Source organism: Periplaneta americana, chromosome 6 (assembly GCF_040183065.1).
Source record: "Periplaneta americana isolate PAMFEO1 chromosome 6, P.americana_PAMFEO1_priV1, whole genome shotgun sequence".
In the NCBI taxonomy this organism is placed as follows: Eukaryota; Metazoa; Arthropoda; class Insecta; order Blattodea; family Blattidae; genus Periplaneta; species Periplaneta americana.
Window position 1 is genome coordinate 145403883 of NC_091122.1, and position 23469 is coordinate 145427351.

At 36.4% G+C, this 23469-nt stretch overlaps 1 protein-coding gene across 3 annotated transcripts in view; it reads right to left on the reverse strand.

Moving 5' to 3' along the window:
* The window catches only part of ckn (CRK like proto-oncogene, adaptor protein), a 504603-nt gene that overhangs the window by 326872 nt on the left and 154262 nt on the right, over nucleotides 1-23469 (reverse strand). For 2 of the 3 annotated variants that reach the window (XM_069829233.1, XM_069829234.1), the window contains exon 1: nucleotides 1666-2506. The exons of the other annotated variant lie outside the window; for it this stretch is intronic. In XM_069829233.1, the coding sequence (XP_069685334.1) occupies nucleotides 1666-2113 (448 nt within the window). In that variant the 5' untranslated portion in view covers nucleotides 2114-2506. Of the gene's footprint in view, nucleotides 1-1665; nucleotides 2507-23469 lie in introns of those variants that run through there. 3 annotated transcript variants of the gene reach the window in all.

Here is a 23469-nt window from a genome sequence, read left to right on the forward strand (position 1 = left end):
TATTATATTTTTGGTCCAGGGAAAATACTCGTCTCTTAGGAAAATAGCACTCTTTTATTAGCAAATTATATCGAAAGGAAATACTACATTTTTATCATTTTGTTTACGGTAAAATATTTAATCTTTAATCCATTTGTATTGTATTTTTGATCAGGGAAAATACTGGTCTTTTATTCACTTATTTGCGGTACTATTTTTCGGTCCAGGAAAAGTACCCGTATTTATCAGTATTTATTTTATGTAAACACACATGAAAATAACTACATGATTAGAAATCAAATTCATAGCCTACTGCCTACATATAACACGAGAAGTTAATCATTGTTCCATGTAGACCTACCCTATTATAGGTTAAATAAATCTCAAAATAGTTTTTATGTTATTGGATTAAAATTAAAGCGGTGAGATCAATAACAATTCAAGTCCATTTACACAAGTTTAGAGAAAAATGCAAAAAACTTTTTTTTTTTTTTTTTACCTAATTATTATTTTTTGCACGTAATATTTCTGGTTGTTTTAGAGATCATGACAAAGTAGTATACCAACTTTTAAAGTCGTAACACTTATGGAAATATCCAACATTTAATTTCAAATTTGCCAAAAATGAATGGCCAAAACTGGAGTTGAATGGTTATTGATCTCAGCGCTTCAAATTGTTTAATGAGCTTGGAGATAGTTTGAAAAATTTAATATTAGCTATTATTTTTAAGCATAAGTTATAATTGGCTAATTGTTCATCCATTTTATGACATACAACTATTTTGATTTCAAGACAGTATCCATTTCTGTAGTAGTATAATGCATATGTCTTATTTGCTATTGAAATTGTTGTAATTTCTGAATGACTGAAATGTAAATTGTTAAAATTATTCAATATTATTAAAACAAGAGGAACTCGATTGACTGCCACGTGCAGTTAAATAATTATCGACATTCATGAATCTGATGTTGACAGTTGAACCATCCTGCCCCAGCCCTGGCGAGTAGTAGCCTGATAAGTGATAAGTCACAAGGTCCGAAGTCTCATGTTTTTCCATATCAGTTTCGGAAACAGATACAACCTCTAGAATTTCACCCATCCTATTTTAAATTATTGCAGATGATAGATGAAATAAGGAGAAGGAGGAGAATGGGATAAACTCCAGTACATGGATTGTACCCTTTCCCTCTTACTTCAAAATTCCAACCTTGTGCATACAAAATAAATTATTGGCACTGAAAAGTGCCTTTTCGTAAATATAATGATGCGCATTCGACAAACGCAAACAAATCTGCTCTTTTTAGTATTTTAAGACATAATGTGGCAGGTGCAATCCGTGTTCTAAAATTTTCCCGGAGAATGTTGATGGAACGGTAGATGGAAGCGGGAGTACCCGATAAAACCCTCTGCAATGTCTGGTTTGTTCACCACAAATTCCATCATAACCTGGCCGGGGATCGAACCCTGATCACCTGGATATAAAACCAACGCGCTAGTGACATTATCCCAATTCACAAAAGTTATTTCAACTCCTAATTTTCTGCAACCACCAGATCCGTAGATTCCAGTCAAGAACAAGAAACTCGCTGATTCTCCATTAAGACTGCGCAACGTGTCCTACCGGCCAAGGGCTATTGCCCCTGATGTACAAAGACAGCATGCTGAGAAATTTGCCAGTAACTTACATTGCAGGAGGTTCTTCCAGCTGCTTCCAAGGGCTCTGAGACATCGGTTCAGCGTCCCCGAGGCGGCGCTGAAGTTCCCTGACACCGAGCCCGAAGACGTGGAATCCCCTCGACGAGTACAATTCGCCAAGTTACCATCGGAATGACTTCGACTTAACAGCGACAGCGGCGTCATCGAAGTCGAAGCGGTGCTCTTCCGGCTCAGCGAATTCGTCATCGAACTGAACGAGTATTGCTTCGAGTACGCCCTGCTCGTGATGGACGCTACTTCCAAGTCCTCCGAAGCCACAACAATGATCTCGTCGTCTTCAGAAGGATCCCTGAAGCTGCGGTACGTGGAGGACAGGTTTCTGTTTTTTCTGTTGGTCGCTTGCAGAGACTGTCTTCGTGCTTCGCTGGATGATGACCTCTTTGGAGGTAGTGGTGGGGGTCCGAAGCACGTGGCCATTGTTTTGGAGGTGTTGTCTTAGCTTTAAACGCGTGTAACAATTCAGATCTTACTATCTGGCTTCATCCGGAGCAAAGTAACACAACTGCACGTATTTGTTTGTATGAAAGTATAGACGACGCAATTATAATCTCCATATTTCACTCTCGTTAACACATGCGTAGTCAACACAACAGAACGCAGTCGGTTTGACAATGTTTCACGCTTTTATTTGTCGGCGAATTGCACATAGAGCACTGATGTAAGTCAGTTAATTTGCTAATGAACCAAACAGTCTGATGAAAAGCTTTGAAAGCAGGCATAAAAGTATTTGAATCGTCAATAAAAGCAACACACACACATGAACAAAGCACTGATTTTAATACTGGTTATACTGTTAACTCGACACACATTCTATCGAACAAAATCACTTCAGGTAAAATCCAATTATGAACAGAAATTAATTCACGTGTTAAACGAAGCTTCGTTCGCAACAACACACGTCAGCATGGAACACAGTACATAAACCCCATTCGCAGACACGTTTTACGAGACGAGCGAGGCAAGAAACAAGTGACAGTCTGTCTCAAACACATTCCTCGATGCCAGTCATCTTACGAAGTCGCGGCGAGGCCTTGTGACTATCTGTGTGACTGCCAACACACAATTACCGAGTATTGCAAGAAGACATTTAAACAACCCACGTGCAATAATCCGTTTAGCCAACCATCGCGTAGAGCGGAGGGGAGGGGAGGGAGAACAGCTCACGCGGGATGGAATCCAAACAGACCAGACTTCGCTTTGCCCGCCTAAACATCAGGCCTAGCTAACTAGGACTAAAGTTGAACTTCGCCTCGCCAGCCGGAGAGTCCCGTCGGCCGGGGGGTAGTGGGGTACGGGTCGGTTGGATGTTTGGTGCCGCAGTGTTTGCCTGCATCACGTGACTGCCGGGGTTCACCACGCCCCCCACTCTCACTCTTGGTCGTCATGACAAACACGAGGGCGTAGCCCCCTCTTCTTTTACCTCTCCATCATTAACTATATTTTCTTCCAACCTAACCTGGGAAAATGCATTAATATTTTATAAAGAAATGATTTACAGGAGGAGCGAGGCGCTTTGGACACACCCATTACTTTATTTTTAGAACGTTTAGGGAAGCGATGGCTCCATTATCATACGTCCGAAATGTACAGTTATTCATCTATCCCTAAAGATCGTGGTTTTTCGTATTAGAGATAAATGCGAAATACCTTCACCTCCAAAATATAAACAGTATATACCTATAATAAGCAATGTATATGCAGTTTAGTACTTTTGAATTTGCGACAAAATGCGAAAGTGTCTGAAAATCCGATATGATCCTGTTTTTTGCGAAATATACGAGAAATTGTAAACAAGTTGACCTTTTTAATAAATTTGTGATTTTCTGCAAAAAAAAAAAAAAAAAAAAAGCTTTTAATTCTATTTCTGCGTTGACGAGAATTTTATAAACAACAGTTGTTAAACAGTGTAAATATAGCAACATGTTTGCTTTACTGAAAATTCAAATCAAGTTTGCGTCAAATATTTTTCTTTAAAAATTTGTAAATTGATTACTAGGCTACGCAAGAAGGATTCTTATCTACAACCACGTATATATATAATATATTTAACGACGCTGTATCAACTAAGGGGTTAATGTTTAATGTTATGTTTTATTTAACGACGCTCGCAACTGCAGAGGTTATATCAGCGTCGCCGGATGTGCCGGAATTTTGTCCCGCAGGAGCTCTTTTACATGCCAATAAATCTACTGACATGAGCCTGTCGCATTTAAGCACACTTAAATGCCATCGACCTGGCCCGGGACCGAACCCGCAACCTTGGCAGCGCTATACGAACTCGCCAACCAGGTCGACCTGCGGGGTTATTTAGCTCAATGAAGTTAATGACAGCGAGATGGTATTTGGCGAGATGAGGATTCGCCATATATTACCTGACATTCCCTTACGATCGGGGCAAACCTCGGGAAAAAAATCCAACCACGTAATCAGCCCAAGCGGGAATCGAACCCGCGCTCGAGTGCAACTCAGGATCGGCAGGTAAGCGCCTTACCCGAGTGAGCTACGCCGGTGGCTGCACGTATATTGTAGGATGATCTTTTAATATTACGTGAGTATTTACAAAGGGGTGCCAATGAATTCTTTCCATTACGGATAAACGATATGCTGGATGTGTTAATTGAAAATACTAAAGCTGAAATTGTATTACGATAGGCTATAATTCTTGCATGCAAGCATCTAACAAAACTTGATTCACAAATGGTTATGAATAAGACGAACATTTTCTTCCAGGAAAGTGGCAAGTTCTTTAACCCAGTAATTGTTTCAATCCTTCAATATGCAGTTGTGTGAAAACATAAGGAAAGGGAACAAATTTGGCTGAGTTCAAATATTAATGGCACATCTGCACCTTGAAGTTTATATGGGCCCCAACAAATAGTGTTGATGCTGCAAGATCTTTCAGTACGTAGGCCTATAATTTGATCTAGGATTCTAGGATGAAAGAAGTCACGATCGGAACATGTATAATGTTAAATTTCAATCTGTGAACTGAATGTAACGTTGATCAAGATGAATTATAATTTTATTTAATCCGAAAACTTGTTCAATTTATTACTTAATAATTTATTATCCTTGATTTACTATTTCCTGTTTATACTCTACATACAATATGCTACATTTGAAAATCAAAAGTTCTACAAAATGCTAAAATTGCAATTAAAAGTGCTGGATTTCTAAATTATACACGCTAAAAACCACGAACTCTACCGCGCATGCATCTTGTTTAACCAACAACAGCGCCACACTACGGACAACGTGAATATAGCGACTATTTCCTGTTCTAGACAACTTCCCAAACACAGGCAAATACGAGGGCGTCGATATTCCCCCCTCAACCCCTTCGATTCCGCACCTCTGACATCAATTAAATTGTGGTTTTATTTACAACATAACCTAGCAAAATGCGTTAATATTTTACGCCACGTGTATTTACAAGAAGACGCCCATTTCACTCACTGCTTCACACAATATGAAACAATCGCCAATCGTTGCTAGGGAGTTTGTTTTCTGCTTCGCATTAATTTATTCATATTTTTGCGCGTAGACTATAATCTGACCGAGTCCTCCAAGTTGACATTTTTGGATAGTATAAAACAGCTTTAAAACATAAAAGTTTATTGGCTCTCCTTCCTAGTTCTGTCCAAAAACAACTAAACTACATTCTTCGTCCATTCGTTACGTCAGCAGTAACCTTAATCACGGCCGCATATTTGTGTGTCGCAGACTGAAGTATACGCGGTTGGTCGAATAGGACGCAAGCGAACCGAGACAAATGTTTCTGAATACCCTGTACTGTCTGGAAAGAAATATTATATGACATAACTGGTCGAAATGGGTTTATGACCGTACTTGAAAACTGTTATATGCTTTAATTTCCTTCGTCTCGTGCTTCATGCCACATCTTAAACTTCATGTCTGAGTGTTCCTACACTGACACCTATGGTTGTAGCTATTGTTCTTCTCAACTCATTCTGCTGCTCTCTGAATTCCGTCTATCCATTTTAGTTCACGATCAGGAATGTAGCCAAGATTTTTAATAACGGGCGCAATAAATGTGACTCACTATAATTCTGGCTGAAAACATTACCAATGCTGTGATTCTTAGTGAATCAAACGTCTTCGTTTCAGAATTTCTTATACAGGGACATCATTTTATTTTTACTAACATTTTTAATATTAACCTGGCTATACCTTTCTATTAACGATTGAAACAGGAAACACCGTTTGCTACCCTTTCCACGACAGAGTTCGATGATACTGGCGTAAAATACAAATCACTTTACTAGGTATAGGAGGGAAGAAAAGTAGTTCATCCATTTATGTAAACTAGGAAATATCGGAATTTTGAGTTTGATAATTTTCATTAGGTTTTTGTTTAATCAAAATACAGTACTGTATTAACACTTAGTGTTTTACGCACGAATTGAGCTATCCATTCGGAAGTATTAATTATGCAGTGTATATTGTACTGTTACAGCACATTAGCGTACTATATAGAGAATGAAGTTAAATTGAAAAATAATTATAATATGGATATTTAAACACATTTTAGAAAATGGTGGCCGTTCATTTCGATACAGGCTTCAGTTCTTTTGTCCATATTATCGCACTATAGACTATTGTACCTAATTCCAAATACCAGTTTCGTCCTTCGTACGAGTAACTCATGTTGAAATAATTCTGTACCTACTCTATAAAAGAGTACCTTACGTACTGTAAATTCAATCTTCACTTCTGCCCGATCCGAAAAGATAAAATCACTCAGAAATGCTATCTACTGTCCGTTCAAGTGGTTTTGTCGCAGGGTTGTAGAAAGGGGGGGGGAAATCACGTGACGGTTAATTACTTAAGGAGACCCTTTTATTTAAGTTATTTTAAACACTTGAATAATATTACGTAGACGTCCAATTCCTAACAAAAATTAATGTTTTCAGAAAAGAGCTAAGATAGCCAAGCAACTAGACTTTACAAAGGGGCGAACAGAAGCAGGTGGGGGAAACCGGGATGCAACATAGGGAAACGGACGACAGTACCCGTACGAAAATGATTCAATATTGAAAGCTCTTTCGTCACTGGAAAACGCGAACATATTTCTGAAACGTACTATACTCAGTAACTCAGTACTTCTTACGCGCCCTCGACTTTGTGTCGTGAACGGTTGGAAGTTTACTAGTAGAAGGGGTGGGAGTGAAGTACATTCCAAAACTCAGGTACAATAAAAATTGAAGTAAAAATAAAATGATGTCCCTGTACAATTCAGCATGAGATTTGCTCTTTACGTGCAAACTGTAGATTTTAAGTTTGTATTATATAATTTGTAGGACTAAAAAAAGGCATTGGTTATAGATTACGCTGCATCGTACGTATAGTTCTGTGTTAACAAATGCTGTGTCCACACTCGACTCGACTAGTTACGGTAGCGGCTGCTTGTACAGTCCGCTCGTATCAATGAACTCATAACAGAATTTACATTTACAGGATTACTTGTGTTTCAAATTAATTAACTAGGAACAAATATTAAATTTACAAAAAATATCATTATCACCAATTAAATTAAACACATTTTCCCCATGTTCTGAATTCAGTCGTCTTATTATGTGTTTTTGTTGGATTTTTGTTTCTGCATTCTGATACAACCTAACGTCACTTAGGGCCGTATTCATAAACGAGACTTTGGATGAAGACTTTCCAAAGTCGACTTTCATAGTAAAGTTTAACTTTGTTAAAAGTCCTATTCATAGACAATACTTCTGAGACTTTGACTTTGACTTCAGTAAGTCGAGATTTGACGATCTTATTCTAATGTTGGCAATAACAATCACTGCTTTCTAAACGAATTAAATTAATAGTTGACATAGAGTAGGCATTGCCATAATAAAAGCCATCTTTTGAGTCACAAATCAATGAAACAATTGAACATTGGTACATGTTAAGTGATTGTTAGCCGTTCTTACAGCTTTACATAAGAATAATTTATTCGAGAGCTTAGTGTGAAACTAATGTGAGTACAAAAATTGACATTTTTAGATCTTTACGCCTTTCGATAATAATTCGTTCTTCTACTTGGTCACAAAAATCGTAACTCAGTTCGAACAGTCTTGTACTCGTATATAATACAATAAAATTCGTAACTACAGTACAAAACATGTTGGTATAGTTCATCTGAAATAGTATTGCCTGTTAAGAATTTTGTTGTGAATAAAACATCGATTGTAGTTACAGTACGTTAGGTTCACATTAAGCCCTGAAATTATTTCACTATAAAATAATTTTATTCTGAACATATGGAGATAAGAAGATGCCACCAATGACAGACTGAAATAGACATATTATCCTGCTGACAGTTGGCAGAGGTATTCCCTGCATGTCTGCAGAAACTACTTAAAAATTAATTGAAATCAATATTCAGAAAACATTATGTCAACCGCAAGATTAAGGCTGGTTCACAATAAACCGGAAACGGAAACGACAACGAGAACGAGAACGGAAATAATGTTAAAATAAATGTATTTAAATGTGAGCATTCACAATAGTTAATTTTGAATGCTACCATTTAAATACATTTATTTTAACATTATTTCCGTTTTCGTTCTCGTTGTCGTTTCCGTTCCCGGCTTATTGTGAACCAGCCTTTATACTCGTAAATTAACTGAATATCCTCTATAGAATTAAACAGTCAAATCAATATTAAGCTATCAATCCTTACTTGTAGCGTAAAATAGCGATGAAATAAGTTCAATTATTGGTAGAATAGATAATCCTCTTTGATTATTATCCAACAATGAAAGTTGAACGAAAAGTTGAAACATGACGAGGATATCTAATACGGTCTGTTTAGCAAATCTGTACCTTGATTTGAATTTATTATCTGTATTCTAATTCTACTATTCCTTTAGCTGTGAGATTATATTCATATGTATTAATTCTTCTTTTTTTAAAGTTAATACTGTATACTAGATGTGATTATGTATTCAGTCTCTTTTTTATTATATATATTTTTTTATTATTATTATTTTAAAGTTAATACTGATTGTGTGTGTGTATATATATATCTATATTCAATCTCCCTTTTTTTTACTTAATTATGTTTATTATTATTTTTAAGTTAATATTTGTATACCAGTATGTATTTTTTGTATGTGATTTGATCCTGGTTGAGTGGAAGAGAAGGCCTGATGGCTTTAACACTGCCAGGGAAAATAAAACTATTATTATTATTATTATTATTATTATTATTATTATTATTATCTAATACTACGCTAAGGAACATGAGCAGCTTCAATAATCTCCTAAGTTTCCTGAATATTTTTGGCAAATTGAACAATTTCCGAAATATCAGCAGTTTTCCTTATGTTCACAAACGAAAGACAAAGTCAAAGTCTAGATTTTCGGCGACTTCGAAGTAAAGTCACGATTGAAGTATACTTTCGTCAAAGTGTCGACTGTGAATAGGAAAATGGTCCAAAGTCTCGTCTATGAATACGACCCTTAAGCAGGTCTACTATTAAGGAGTGTCGAATGTTCACTCTATCTGTTCCTTACAGATAGTAGAGACACCCTGCAGCGGGACGAATTTTGTAAACAATGTAGCCTATATAGAAATTATTTACTACTCTGATACCAATACTTTTTTTTTTCAGCCCTAATAATTTCAATTTCAATAAATTCAAATTCAATTAGGGAGAACATGGACACGCAGGATTCGAATCTCACTTGGTTTGATTACTTGCGGTCCACATCTGTGGAGTAACGGTTAGCGCGTCTGACCAAGTGGCCCAGGTTTGAACCCCGGTCAGGGCAAGTTACCTGGTTGAGGTTTTTCCGGGGTTTTCCTTCAACCCAATATGAGCAAATGCTGGGTACAGATGCCTCAAACTAGCAAGCTGTCTCGTTCGCGCAGGCGCATAGAGCACTTCTCCCTACCACTGTCCGCCTACTGCTGTGCACTGTGGACTAGAACGGTACAGCTCAGTTCTAATAACAGTTGAGAAGGCTGCATAGGGAGGGTACATCTTGAATACATTGTCAAGAGGTCAACTTTTCAGATAATATGACTATACCTGGGTATCGGAGCCTAGGTGGGCCCCCTCCGTTAGCTCTACTACTTCCCCTCTCCAGGCAGCTTCCTAGTTTGAGGCATCTGTAACTATCAGCGCTGAACCCCGTACTCATTTCTTCACCGGCACTTGCGTTTGGTTACCTAGAGTCACCAACCAACCCGCAACAGTGTAGTAGCGTATGAGGTATAGATCAGTGGCATTGAACTCCAGACATACGGTTCAGGTCTGCCTTCAGTAAGGCAGTCAAATGCCGAAACAAAACACGAAGCGAGTAGTCGGTGTAAATAATTTTGTTTTTACCGTGATTTACTATAATATTGTTATTTCCACCATTTATTTATTCATAGATGTGTACTGTACATACTGTATATAGGTTGTGTCCAGTTACGGCGTTCACGTGTAAAACAAGCACGTATTCATAATTAATTTCTGAAATCTGGCATTAGAGGCGGTAATATCACAGTCTAGTATATAAAGTCATGAAGCTTGAGTTTATGAGGGTACTGGGAACAACAGACTGTGCGCGTACTATTTCGCATTGTCTATGATGAGGCGATAGTAGCGATCCTAGTGGTTAGCAACTATCTATGGATGCATATTTACTACGTATTGAGCTTCGTGACTGTATATACTAGACTGTGCTAATATGGTATTAGAATTTTTTGTCCTACTCTATCCAAGGAATAAGCTGTTAAAATCTGCACAGTTATACAGTATTACTTTCAGCCTGTATGTACAGCAGTGGCAAAGAAAAAAAAAACCGGACCGACCCTTGTAGCTGATACAAAAGAATCCTGTGCTGTGTATTGTGTCAAACTGTGGTAATTTCAATATGGATAGTGAAGCCAGAGGTATGTACTGCTATTTAATGTAAAATTACGCAGTTATCTTTGCCGAATAGAGGTAGGAATGTAATATTGATGCCAGATGAAAATAAAACTCTCAAAGTTTTTTTTTTTCGTCTGTAACTTTGAGGCACTGAAGGAAACAAAAGACGGTAAGAATCGAACAAATGCAATAAATTTCATTGTTACAATCAATTATACAAGATGGATGTGTTTTGTAACTAGCAAAATTTGAATCTGTGACTCTGAAATCAGCTGCAAGGGTCGGTCCGGTTTTTTTTTTTTTTTTTTTTTGCCACTCCTGTACGCACACAAATGCTGCTATGAAATATGTGAAACCGAGAGCGTCAGTACCTTTCTCATATCTATCCGCATATGATTTTGTAATACGCCTTTAGCATTCATCATAATGCCAAATTTATAATAGCCCAGCATCAATCACCAGTCCCCGAATGCCTTGAGGCGTGTTTACTAACACAAGATGATTAAGGATCCTCCAATTAATGTACTGTATAGGCCTACATGTATGCATATAAAGTCATTTTTCGCTAGAGCAACTATTTCAGGAGGCTGATTCGAAATCGTCAGCGTGTGAGTCTTTGTGCGCTGCTCTTTGCTTCCTGATACCACGAAATGGATATATTCATTGAGAGCAATGCGGTGTGGTATAATAATGATACGAACTCGTTTTATTGGGTTTTGTGTGAAATTAATGCAGGCAGTAAATCAGTAAAGTCAAACACGCAGATGAAACAAACGAACGACCCTCGGGCTGTATAAAACACAAAGCGTGGGCCTATTTCTCATTCAGTAGGATTTCCAGCGTGTATTTCAAACTCTCTCTAACGCAATTGCAAAAATGTGCATTCTGTGTAACACATTTCTATCTTAACATTCTGGATTGACTTTTGAAGTATAATGTTCCATGTTGGTGAAACGAATTGAGTAATGCCGTCCGGAAAGTAAGGGCCAGTCTATCATTAGAAATGAAGAAAGAGCCACGAAAATGGCAAATACAAATGAAGGATACTTTTTTTTTTTTTCAAAAATAACTTATGAATATTGTGTGGAGTAGGATTCCATGTACTTTAATCCTATGAATCGAGAACTGTGATGTAATCAGTCAAAGTGCTACCACAGTCTAGTATACTATCTACCAAAAAGTAATTGGGCACTGTTTTTGCCCCTTTAGAACCTCGTGGTACCACCTCTTGTTGCTGTAACAGCAGCCACCCTGTCAGGCATGCTCTCGACTAATTTGTGTAGGATATCCACTGGAATGCGTCGCCATTCCTCTTGCAACATGGCACTCAGTTGGACAATGGAAGTTGGCCCTATGTTTCGGCGGCTACTCTACAGTGGTATGCAGACAATAATGTTCACCGGTTGGACTGGCTTGCACAGAGTCCTGATCTCAATCCCATTGAGCACCTTTGGGTGAATTGGACCTGCGATTGAAGTCTCGGGAGATGCGGCCAACTTCCATTGGAATAACTTACTGTATATGTAGAAAGGGGGGATACAAGAAGAACAAAGGAAGTGCATGGGGAATAGAAGGAGAACGAGGGGGAGTAATGCGACGAGAACAAAGAGAAGACAAGGAGAATAAGGGAAAACAAGTACAAGGGTAATATAGTAGAACAATGGGAATACAGGTAGAACAAGAGAAATAAGGGTATAACAAAGGGAATACAGATAGAACAAGGGAAATACAGATATAATAAAGGTAATACAGGTAGAACAAGAGAAATACAGATATAACAAAGGTAATACAGGTAGAACAAGAGAAATACAGGTATAACAAAGAGAATACAGGTAGAACAAGAGAAATACAGGTAGGCCTATAACAAAGAGAATACATTAATCAAGGTTTTATTTCATATACCGTCTATGCTTATCCTTTTAACAAGTTTATTGGTTTTTCAATACTTTGTTACATATATTTTGAATTGAACGTTTTCGGCTCTATTGAGCCATCATCAGAACCATTTATTCCCATATGAATGATAAAGGTACACATATAATGCAATACAAATAAACCCAAATAATATCAAATAACATTATTCTATGTAAAACATTAAATATATGGCGATATTACATTACTATAATAAAACTGGCTATATAAGCCATATTCAGGTGTTAAAATATTGATGTTAAAATTATTACATGATAAGCTTTGAAATGTCTATGTGGAATTCCAAATGTGATTCCACATAGACATCAACCCGATAACTACAATTATTGTTTTACCATTTTAAAGCTTATCATAAAATATTGATGTCAAAATTATTACATGATAAGCTTTAAAATGGTAAAACAATAATTGTAGTTATCGGGTTGATGTCTATGTGGAATCACATTTGGAATTCCACATAGACATTTCAAAGCTTATCATGTAATAATTTTAACATCAATATTTTAACACCTGAATATGGCTTATATAGCCAGTTTTATTATAGTAATGTAATATCGCCATATATTTAATGTTTTACATAGAATAATGTTATTTGATATTATTTGGGTTTATTTGTATTGCATGATATATGTACCTTCATCATGCATATGGGCATAAATGGTTCTGATGATGGCTCAATAGAGCCGAAAACGTTCAATTCAAATTTTTTGTAACAAAGTATTGAAAAACCAATAAACTTGTTAAAAGGATGAGCATAGACGGTATATGAAATAAAACCTTGATTAATAAATTAGCTCATCGGTTTCATCATGCCTTTTAAATTAAAAAAAGGGAATACAGGTAGAACAAGGGAAATACAGTACAGATATAACAAAGGTAATACAGGTAGAACAAGAGAAATACAGATATAACAAAGGTAATACAGGTAGAACAAGAGAAATACAGGTATAACAGAGGTAATACAGGTAGAACAAGAGAAATACAGGTATAAAAAAGGGAATACAGGTAGAACAAGAGAAATACAGGTATAAAACAGGAATATAAGGAGAATAAGACGAGAAGGATAATAAGAAAGGGAGAACAATGGGAATACAAGAAGAACAAGGGGAAATAAGGAAGAATAAGAGAAATAAAAGAACAAGAGGAATAAAAGGAGGATAAGGGCAATACAAGAAAAAAAAGAGGACTACAGGTAGAACAAAGGGAATACATCGAGAATAAAGCGACGAGAAGAAAAACAATGGATCGACAAGGATTGGTAGTTACATTTTTATGTGAAAATCAATTCACAAATTAGTCCCTCCCCTATACTTAGTGAGGCTAAATACGTAGTTCTACAACAAATAAATGTAGTCTATACAAGAACACGAATACCTCTCGTCCCTGCCGGGATTCAACGAAATATTGATAAGATCTTCAAGCTCACTGGCCACTAGTCTGACATCGTATGCATTTCGTCGTCCCACCGATAGGAATTGAGAGAATTGTTTTGAAATAGAAGAAGAACTGAAATATATTAGGACTCAACGTACTCGCCTTTCCAGGCATGGACAGGTTCATAAATATCAAATTATTTAAATTCATTGCTGAATGGTGAACGGTACTTTGTGCTTTGACAGCCATTAGGCCTATTATTACTATAGAATAAATGTTAGAGGGAAGCGCTGTGCTTTGATTACAATGAACACAATTTTCGGTATAAATATGTTGCAACGCTTTTACTTCCCTTTGATAAAACTCAAATTAACTTTGAATCAGATAATACATCGTTTTTATAAAAAGCTATTAACAAGGTTATCGCATAAAAAGCCAAGCATTCATTCTGCGTTATCCATTAGATTGTAATTCCATTCCAAAAACTCACTACATGACACACCGGATGTAATAAATGATGAAGTTACTTCATATGAGAACGGATTTACAACTCCATGGGAGTTGTGTGGTTCAATTCAAATTACTTATTTTCAGAGATTATATAATTATTGTCTTTTTATTACGGATAATAGCTTTCAAAATTATACCAACAAACACGAAACCGATAACAAAGTACGACTGTAAAAATTACAAATCACTGGAAATGTATCTTCGACTGTATTTCAAGCGGTAGTGTAGGCCTTAATCGACAAAAACTTCAGCACACTGTGGTTCGATTCAAGCAAGGAGGGAAAATTTATCTACCTTGCATATGGATTGTGTAGGCCTACGAGTCCCTTGTCTCTTATTTGTCAATATTATATTAAGTGACAGTCTTGCGTCATGCTGACAACATGACTAGGGAGATCCTCTACTAGTAAACTGTATGGATTACGGTAAAAGGTGACAAGTCCACACGTATCTAGATCACTGACATGGATCCATTGTGCTACTTTCAAATTTTGATGTGAACAAGAAATGGCCCACAAATATTGCCTATAGCCACCTTTTAAAGAGAAGCGTTTATGCTCGAATGTGTAATTATTAAAATTTATTTATTTTATTGCTAGTAAGTTTCAAATGAATACAAGTTAATACAATATAATATAAACTAGCCCACTCCTGAATGAGTAAGACTCGTGCTCAGGAGGGGATTCCAATACAAAGAAAAATAAAATGAGAGTGAATAAATTAGATTGAAAAGTGTTAAATATCTAAACCCAACTATAAATCCAATACATTTTTTATTATTAATTTGGAGATGATTAGTAGTTAAAATAATATTAGAATAAAATTTGTTTAATCTAGGACCTTGACTCATGCTATGATAAAAAGCTGCACTGGTTTTAATTTAGGTTCAAATAAACGCAGATAAATCATATTTTTACTTCTATATTGATGTATTATACCTTTCAAAGTTATTAAGATTTCTGTGAAAATATTTTAATAAAATAAAATAATAAATTTGTTTAATATTGAAAACTTCGAAATATTTAAACAATAATTCAGTTGACTAATCTTTCTGCTTTTTTTAAACACATTTTTAATACTTTTTCTGTAGTAAAATTAACGAATAAAGGTTGGATTTGCAAGTTCCACCCCAACCTATAATACCATACATAAATATAGATTGAAATGATGCTAAATAAATTGTACGTAATTGACAAAATATTTCTTAGAACAACAAAGTAATAAAATGGTTTACGTAATTTATTACAAATACAATGAATATGATTATTCCATTTTAAATGGTTATCAATAATTATACCAAAGAATTTAACCTCATTAACTTCTTTTATAACTGAACAATTGCAATTTATATAGGAACAATCAAAATTATGAATTTTAATTTTAGCGTAGATGAAATTGGTTTATTACCTTTATTATTTAAAGAAAATGGGGTAGCTATTGTTTTATCTTCATTAATTGCAAGTGAATTTAAATCGAACCATTTTTTGATTAATTTTAAGCCGCAATTTGCATTATAATAATGTTACAAAACTTTCAATATTTAACGTCATTTGCATGGCAACGGCAATGAGTGGGAACCAATACAGAACCAGAAACGTATTCACATCCATCATCTACGAAGTATTTAATTAAATTACATTTATGCACGGGAAAATATCGAACCGTGTGTACACTGCTGTTAGCACGAAATTCATTCGAATAAATACTCGTTTCGAGAAATTCCCGTTCCGTCTGAACAGGGCCTAATTCCATTTTAGATACAAGTTGATTAAAAAAGGATGGTGCGAAAGTAAAGCTGAACTAACAAGGGAAGAGTTTCGGCTCGAACAGGACTGGTTAAAAATTTGTACAGACGCTTACCTCACAATGGTGATGAAGACCTTAAAATCATTCATTTGTTTAACTCTCCGTTTGGTTGGTATTGGTCAATACACTTCTCTAAAAATTGGAGCCTACATGAGGATTCTCTACAAAATGCATGAAACAGCATGGAGCAGAGCAATAAGCACAACACACAGAAGCAACACCTGAACAATCCAGTGCTGAAAAATCAAATGCCACCTGAATTACATTTTTGAAGTCCGAGACTTGTTCAGGATTCACGTAACCAGCTGACTGCCAGGAATACTGAAGCATAGGGGGTATACTGGAGCAGACAACTGGTTATGAATAACAGAGTGCATTTTCATTATAAACACTCGATTTCCCAAATTAAGTTCTGGATTCTCAGCAAGATTCCTTATGTAATCTGTTATCCTCCGAGCATATATTTTGTATTGTCTAAGGAAATAGATATCCAGAATCTGGATATATTTAGTTTTTTAGCTGGAATGATCATACATTCCATGTCCTAGCCTTGGAATGATTCATTTATTAACCCCACACCTGTGGAGTAACGGTCAGCGCGTCTGGCCGCGAAACCAGGTGGCCCGGGTTCGAATCCTGGTCGGGGCAAATTACCTGGTTGAGGTTTTTTCTGGGGTTTTCCCTCAACCCAATACGAGCAAATGCTGGGTAACTTTGGGTGCTGGACCCCGGACTCATTTCACCGGCATTATCACCTTCATTTCATTCAGACGCTAAATAACCTCGATGCTGATACAGCGTCGTAAAATAACCCAATGAAATAAATAAATTCATTTATTAAGGTTGCGTCCTTGTGCGCATTCAATGACTCACACAACAATGCACACTTTTGATTAGCTGCAATATTTTTAGACAGAACGTTGGAGAAAAATGTTCTTAAATGGGCTTTAGACATTTTACCACTCGCACTAGTTTCTAGGCTAGGGTAGGCTTACGGGTAAGGTGTCCCCTCAACTTGTACAGTGCTCTAACAGACAAACCACACTTTACACAAACGAATGCTTTTGGGAGCTTTACAGAGATGTAAAGATGGGCTTGTATACAAATTTTGGATACGAAATTCCTGTTCAAGCCGAAACCCTTCCCTTGTAAGTTAACACAACTGTATCAATATGAAAAGACGCATTAACTTCCAAGCTCTTCAAAGATTGTACCGCCATGTAACAGCAGTACTTGTACTTTTCTGTGGAGTACAATTACACTTTCTCTTGTCCAGTTTCGTATAAGTTAAGTCACTTCTGTTAGCACGACCACTGTGCAAAGTGCATGCTTTCATTTTGTCTCAAGAACAGACTTGACATATTTGTTTACTTTCAAATAAGTAAAGAATGTATCCTCTCTACACGCGATGAAGGGCACGAAGATAGAACTTCATGCTTCCGTGTTCTCGAAGCTATGAGTTAGTTTGATCGGCAACACGCTACGACCGTCTTTTACTTCCAGGAAAATTGGTACTCAATTTTACAGAAGATTCAGTGGACCTTGGGCCGTTTTGAAAATTTTTGCAACGAGGAAAATCCTGTCACCACTCGGGATTGAACCTGGACCTTGTAGTCCGTAGCCAGCTGCTTTTGTATATTACAGATCCGCGATTGTATCGTATAAAGCGGCATCCAAAGCTGAGGTTTATCGTATTCTTTCTCGGTTATTCTTGTCAAAGGACTGTGCAGCATGACGAATCTCTCCTTCAGAATCTACTTTTATCCACCAACAAGAGCAGGAAATATTTTTTTCTGATAACTTCCCATTATGTTTCGTTTTAACTTGCTTCTTGATCGCTAAATTATAATCTCAGCGACTGTAAACAGAGCGTATAGTTTAAAAGGATCATTAAAGTAGTCTAAACGAAGAAGTGAACTGCCTAACTTCAGGGCTTGTCCATCGTCAGTGGTGGAACTTTTTAGTAATGTTGGACAAAATAATTAGTTATATTTTTTTATTAAATAATTAAACTGTAGCAATCATTGTACTGTATTGCAGGTAGGGTCTACATAATGTTCATATTCTGCACAGTTAATGCATTAAATGGACGGAGTTACGAAATAAGAGACCAAGCGCCAAAAACCTGTTTCGAGATATTGGCCATTGAAATAAATGTTTTTTTTTTATAAAACATTTTATGCAAGAAGTATTATAACATTCATACTATTACAAAAAATAGCACAAATAATACTAAAAAAGCTAACCGATTTTTGATAAGAGACCAGAAGTTGAATTAATATTTCAAAGCAAAATAAATAAATAAATGAATTTTATGCAACAAACTAATTTCTGTTTATAAATAGCAGCAAAATTCAGATATGGCATTCTCTTCTTTTTCCGAGTTAAATTAGCCTGCCAATAACAGACTTGTGCAAATATATAATTTTTTTTTTAATTGTCGGTTGGTCTATTATTGCGTAACTCCGTCCAAATATGAGTTTGTATACATGTCAGTACTGTAACAAAATCTGGAACAATTAAACATATAACATGTTTGTATTTTATTGCTCTCTTAAACTAAAATATTATAGTAAACTATATTAATACGGACTGAAACATTATTTTATCTTCTACCTAACAGAATAATACTTAAAACTACAATAATTCGAACAGAATTACCCACCAAAAGTGTCATTGGTGTGATTTTGCTGTTTCCATCCTCTCTCAACATAATGTTTACAAACGTTACAAATAAATTCGAAACTCTTGAAAATTCATTTCCAGTTAATGAATACATACCACCACAATTAATATTATTCTATATTCTTCAAGATAAATTAAGTTTGATTAAATAAACTTTTTGAGTTATATGTAGGTCTATACCTCTGGTTGAGATTCTGGCTGATATGTACATCTATTATCAGGCAGTACATCTCAATGTGTCAGAGGAAAAAACAAACTGTTTGTATGCATCTGAAGTCTGACTAGTGTAATACGTAGCTAGTCGGCGATGTATGCAAGGAAGGGGGGAAAGGAACTGGCCGCCCTACCCCATTATCTCCTGGCCTAGTTGCCTCTTAAGTGGTGCCATGTTTGTATCACTTGTGGGGTTCAGACCTGTTTTCGGACAGTTGATTAAACAACATGTAGGTCTAAACATTTCGGCCTCTTTCTTATGGGCAAGCTCCTTAGTTTTCAATCGGTTATTCAAAGACACTGTATCAACTGTGAGATTATTTCTAACACCGATACTACATTCAGAAATTCGTGTCAGCTCTATATCATGCCAGTAATAAATATCCACAGCTCTTTAACAATCAGTTAATAAAACAAGAATTAAATAATGAAGAAAGATGTAACTGTCATTAAGATTTTATGTTTATTTTTACAACAAATGAAATATTGAATATCCAGCTACATATTCACGGGATCTGAATTCGACTCCCGATAGACAAGAGGAAATTTATCTGCCTTCCATACCGACTGGGTTTGTGCCATTTGTCTTGTATTGTTCTGTGTCGTTATAAACCAGGCATTCCAAAACGCAACCCGCATGGCATACAGCCAATGATATATGTGTGTGTGTGTGTGTGTGTGTGTGTGTGTGTGTGTGTGTGTGTGTGTGGGATGATGGTTTGCCAACTATTTTTTGTTAAAGGAAACGACAGAATGTCACTCAGGCAATCGATATACTGCACTTTCATAGCTAGGAACTATAATTTTTTTACGTTATATTTATAACTGTACAATATGATAAAAACACACACAAAAACGACATTTTTAATAGAAATTTAATTGTATATTGCATGTTTGCATTTAAGTAAACAATCATGTTTATTAATTATTACCTAAAGGAAAGAAATAATATTTTAGTATATTTAATTTTTAATGAGCCCATTACCATTCTGTCTGTTGATTTATTAATTTTTCTCTAATCTCATTAATGATTAAATCATGTATGCAGTTACAAATTATTAATATACTTATTTTAAACCCAGGCGTATACCCTAGAGATGAACAACGAGCGAGAATGCAATACTAACAGCGCCCGCAAAGCCGAAAACCCGCACGACAGTATTACCTGTCGTTGACTGCTTGAAAGCAAATGTTCAAAACATCGAGACTTCGGGAGTGATCAACTCTCGAACGGCAAGCAGCCTTGAATCATCACAGTTGTTTATACCAGACTGAACTTTTATTTGTTTTTTTTTTCTTTATATATATATATATATATATATATATATATATATATATATATATATATATATATATATGTGTGTGTGTGTGTGTGTGTGTGTGTGTATAAACAATCAAATAGTCTATTTGAAACATTATCTCTACCTTTCAGTGTAGTAATCATTTCTCCAATTTTTATTTTTATTAAAAGACTAGATTTTTTTTTTCGTATGTTTGAGATCAAGTATATAATCCCAAGTAAAAAACGTTGTATTTAACGCTATGTTTTATGTTTCTTAGAAATTCAAATTTATTTGAGAATATTTTTTTATTTATATAACCATAGGTAATATCTGGTAGTAGAACCAGAACATTTTTATAACTTCGATATTGTTTTCTTTTGTATTTTCGTATCAATTAAACGTTGATAATGCAAATCAAGCTTTCAGGTATAACTCCCTGTAAAGTTGATTTCAATAATTTCGAAGGAAAAATTGTTCCGGGGCCAGGAATCGAACCCGGGACCTTTGGTTTAACGTACTAACGCTCTACCAACTGAGCTACCCGGGAACTCCACCAGACACCGATCCAATTTTTCCCTCTATATCCACAGACCTCAAAGTGGGTTTACAACCGTCAAGCAACCAACATTGAGTGCACACTAACTCCGTGTGACTTAAATTGTGGCTTTCTGTTAACGAACAGTGACGTATATTATGCAAATCAAGCTTGGATCGGTGTCTGGTAGAGTTCCCGGATAGCTCAGTTGGTAGAGCGTTGGTACGTTAAACCAAAGGTCCCGGGTTCGATGCCTGGCCCCGGAACAATTTTTCCCTCGAAATTATTCAAACGTTGCTAATGTTATTCCACTTATATACGTTATTCAAAGTTACGAAATCTTTCGACCAAATGCTATTTCGAGAATGAAGAGCGAGACTCGAACCGCACAAGAGTTACGAAACGAGACTTGAAAGACAAGTGCAACAAAAACAGCGAGCGAGAGCGGCAGTTAGTTTTGTTTATCTCTAGTATACACAAATAATATATCTACAATAATATTAGTACCCGGAATTATTCCTTAACACTGCGTAACGAATATGGAAGAAAGACAGAAAAATCAGAGACGACAGACAGCAATAAAATAGGGTAAAATATGAAATATTTCGGGAAATAGGGTAGAATAGGCAACTCTAGTAGGAGGAAAGTTTACCTGTGCAGTGACGGAAAGTCGTTGGAACAAATAATGGGGAAAAAAAAGAGTAGATGAGGTTATAAACATGTAAACTTATGATTATAACTTCCTCCCATTCAGGCTACTCCAAAAAAAATTAAAAAAAAAAGAGAGAAAAAACCAATGGAAAATCGAGGTTTAGCTCACAAAAATGTACCTAATTCTTGCTTTTCTCAGAAATGTAATTTATATTTTCAAGAACTCATGAATCAATTATTACTTACTTACTGGCTTTTAAGGAACCCGGAGGTTCATTACCGCCCTCACATAAGCCCGCCATTGGTCCCTATCCTGAGCAAGATTAATTCAGTCTCTACAATCATATCCCACCTCCCTCAAATCCACTTTAATATTATCCTCTCATCAACGTCTCGGCTTCACCAAAGGTATTTTTCCCTCCGGCCTCCCAACTAACACTCTATATGCATTTCTAGATTCGCCCATAAGTGCTACATGCCCTGCCCATCTCAAACGTCCAGATTTAATGTTCCTAATTATGTCAGGTGAAGAATACAATGCATGCAGTTCTGCGTTGTGTAACTTTCTCCATTCTCCTGTAACTTCATCCCTCTCACCTCCAAATATTTTCCTAAGCACCTTATTCTCAAAGATCCTTAATCTCTGTTCCTCTCTCAACGTGAGAGTCCAAGTTGAAGCAATTATTATGATAAAATTCTTTATACCATGTATTGTGGGTCCCTATCACCACGGCATGGCGCGTCCTCAGGTTGCGGATCGAGGAGACGGCCTCCAGATATGGAGGGTAGCTGTGAATATATTGAATAAGCAGTCGCGGACAGCCGATGAGGGGTGGTCCTCCAGCTTGGGGTTGGGCGAAGGGTTAACAACCCATCACCGTAAAAAACAGCTTGTTACTTATCCTTCAAATAAGCCTCGGAATGGGACTGATTCTCTGGCACGACCACAGCAAAGGAATAAGGTTTTGAGATTTAGTACTTGGAATGTTACAAGTCTATATAGAACAGGAGGGTAACATTAGTAGCAAAAGAACTAGCTAGATATAGAATAGACTTTGTGGGAGTACAGGAGGTTAGGTTAGATGGGAACGGCATAACACCAATAGGAGACTATTTGTTGTATTATGGGGAAGGAAACGATAATCACCAATTAGGAACAGGATTCTTTATTCATAAAAGTATAAAATCAGCAGTAAAAAAGGTCGAATTTATCAGTGATAGGTTATCGTATTTAGTACTTAAGGGTAGATGGTGCGATATCGTAGTTACAAATGCTCATGCCCCTACAGAAGACAAACATTAAATCCAAACGTTTGAGATGGGCAGGGCATGTAGCACGTATGGGTGAATCCAGAAATGCATATAGAGTGTTAGTTGGGAGGCCAGAGGGAAAAAGACCTTTAGGGAGGCCGAGACGTAGACGGGAAGATAATATTAAAATGGATTTGAGGGAGGTGGGATATGATGATAGAGAATGGATTAATCTTGCTCAGGATAGGGACCAATGGCGGGCTTATGTGAGGGCGGCAATGAACCTCCGGGTTCCTTAAAAGCCAGTAAGTAAGTAAGTACAATTCTTTATAAGTAAATGTTTCATTAGGGAGCGTGTGTAAAGATGTTGCAATTCAAGCTGAAAGATATTTCACTTTTTTTTTCAATCACATAAACTGTTCAGCGATCACTACGCGGAGCAATGGTGGAATGAGGAACTGAAAGTCACAGCAGTGGCACTGTTTACAAATTTTAGCATTGAATCCGGTTCCTTTCCGTGAGAACTAACCAGCTGATTGAGCTACAACGTGTCTACAATTTATGGCGCACAGTAGTTGGCCATACCAAGATGTTATCGACATCCTACGCTCACACTTTGGCAAAGCGGTAATGTATTGTAAGAAT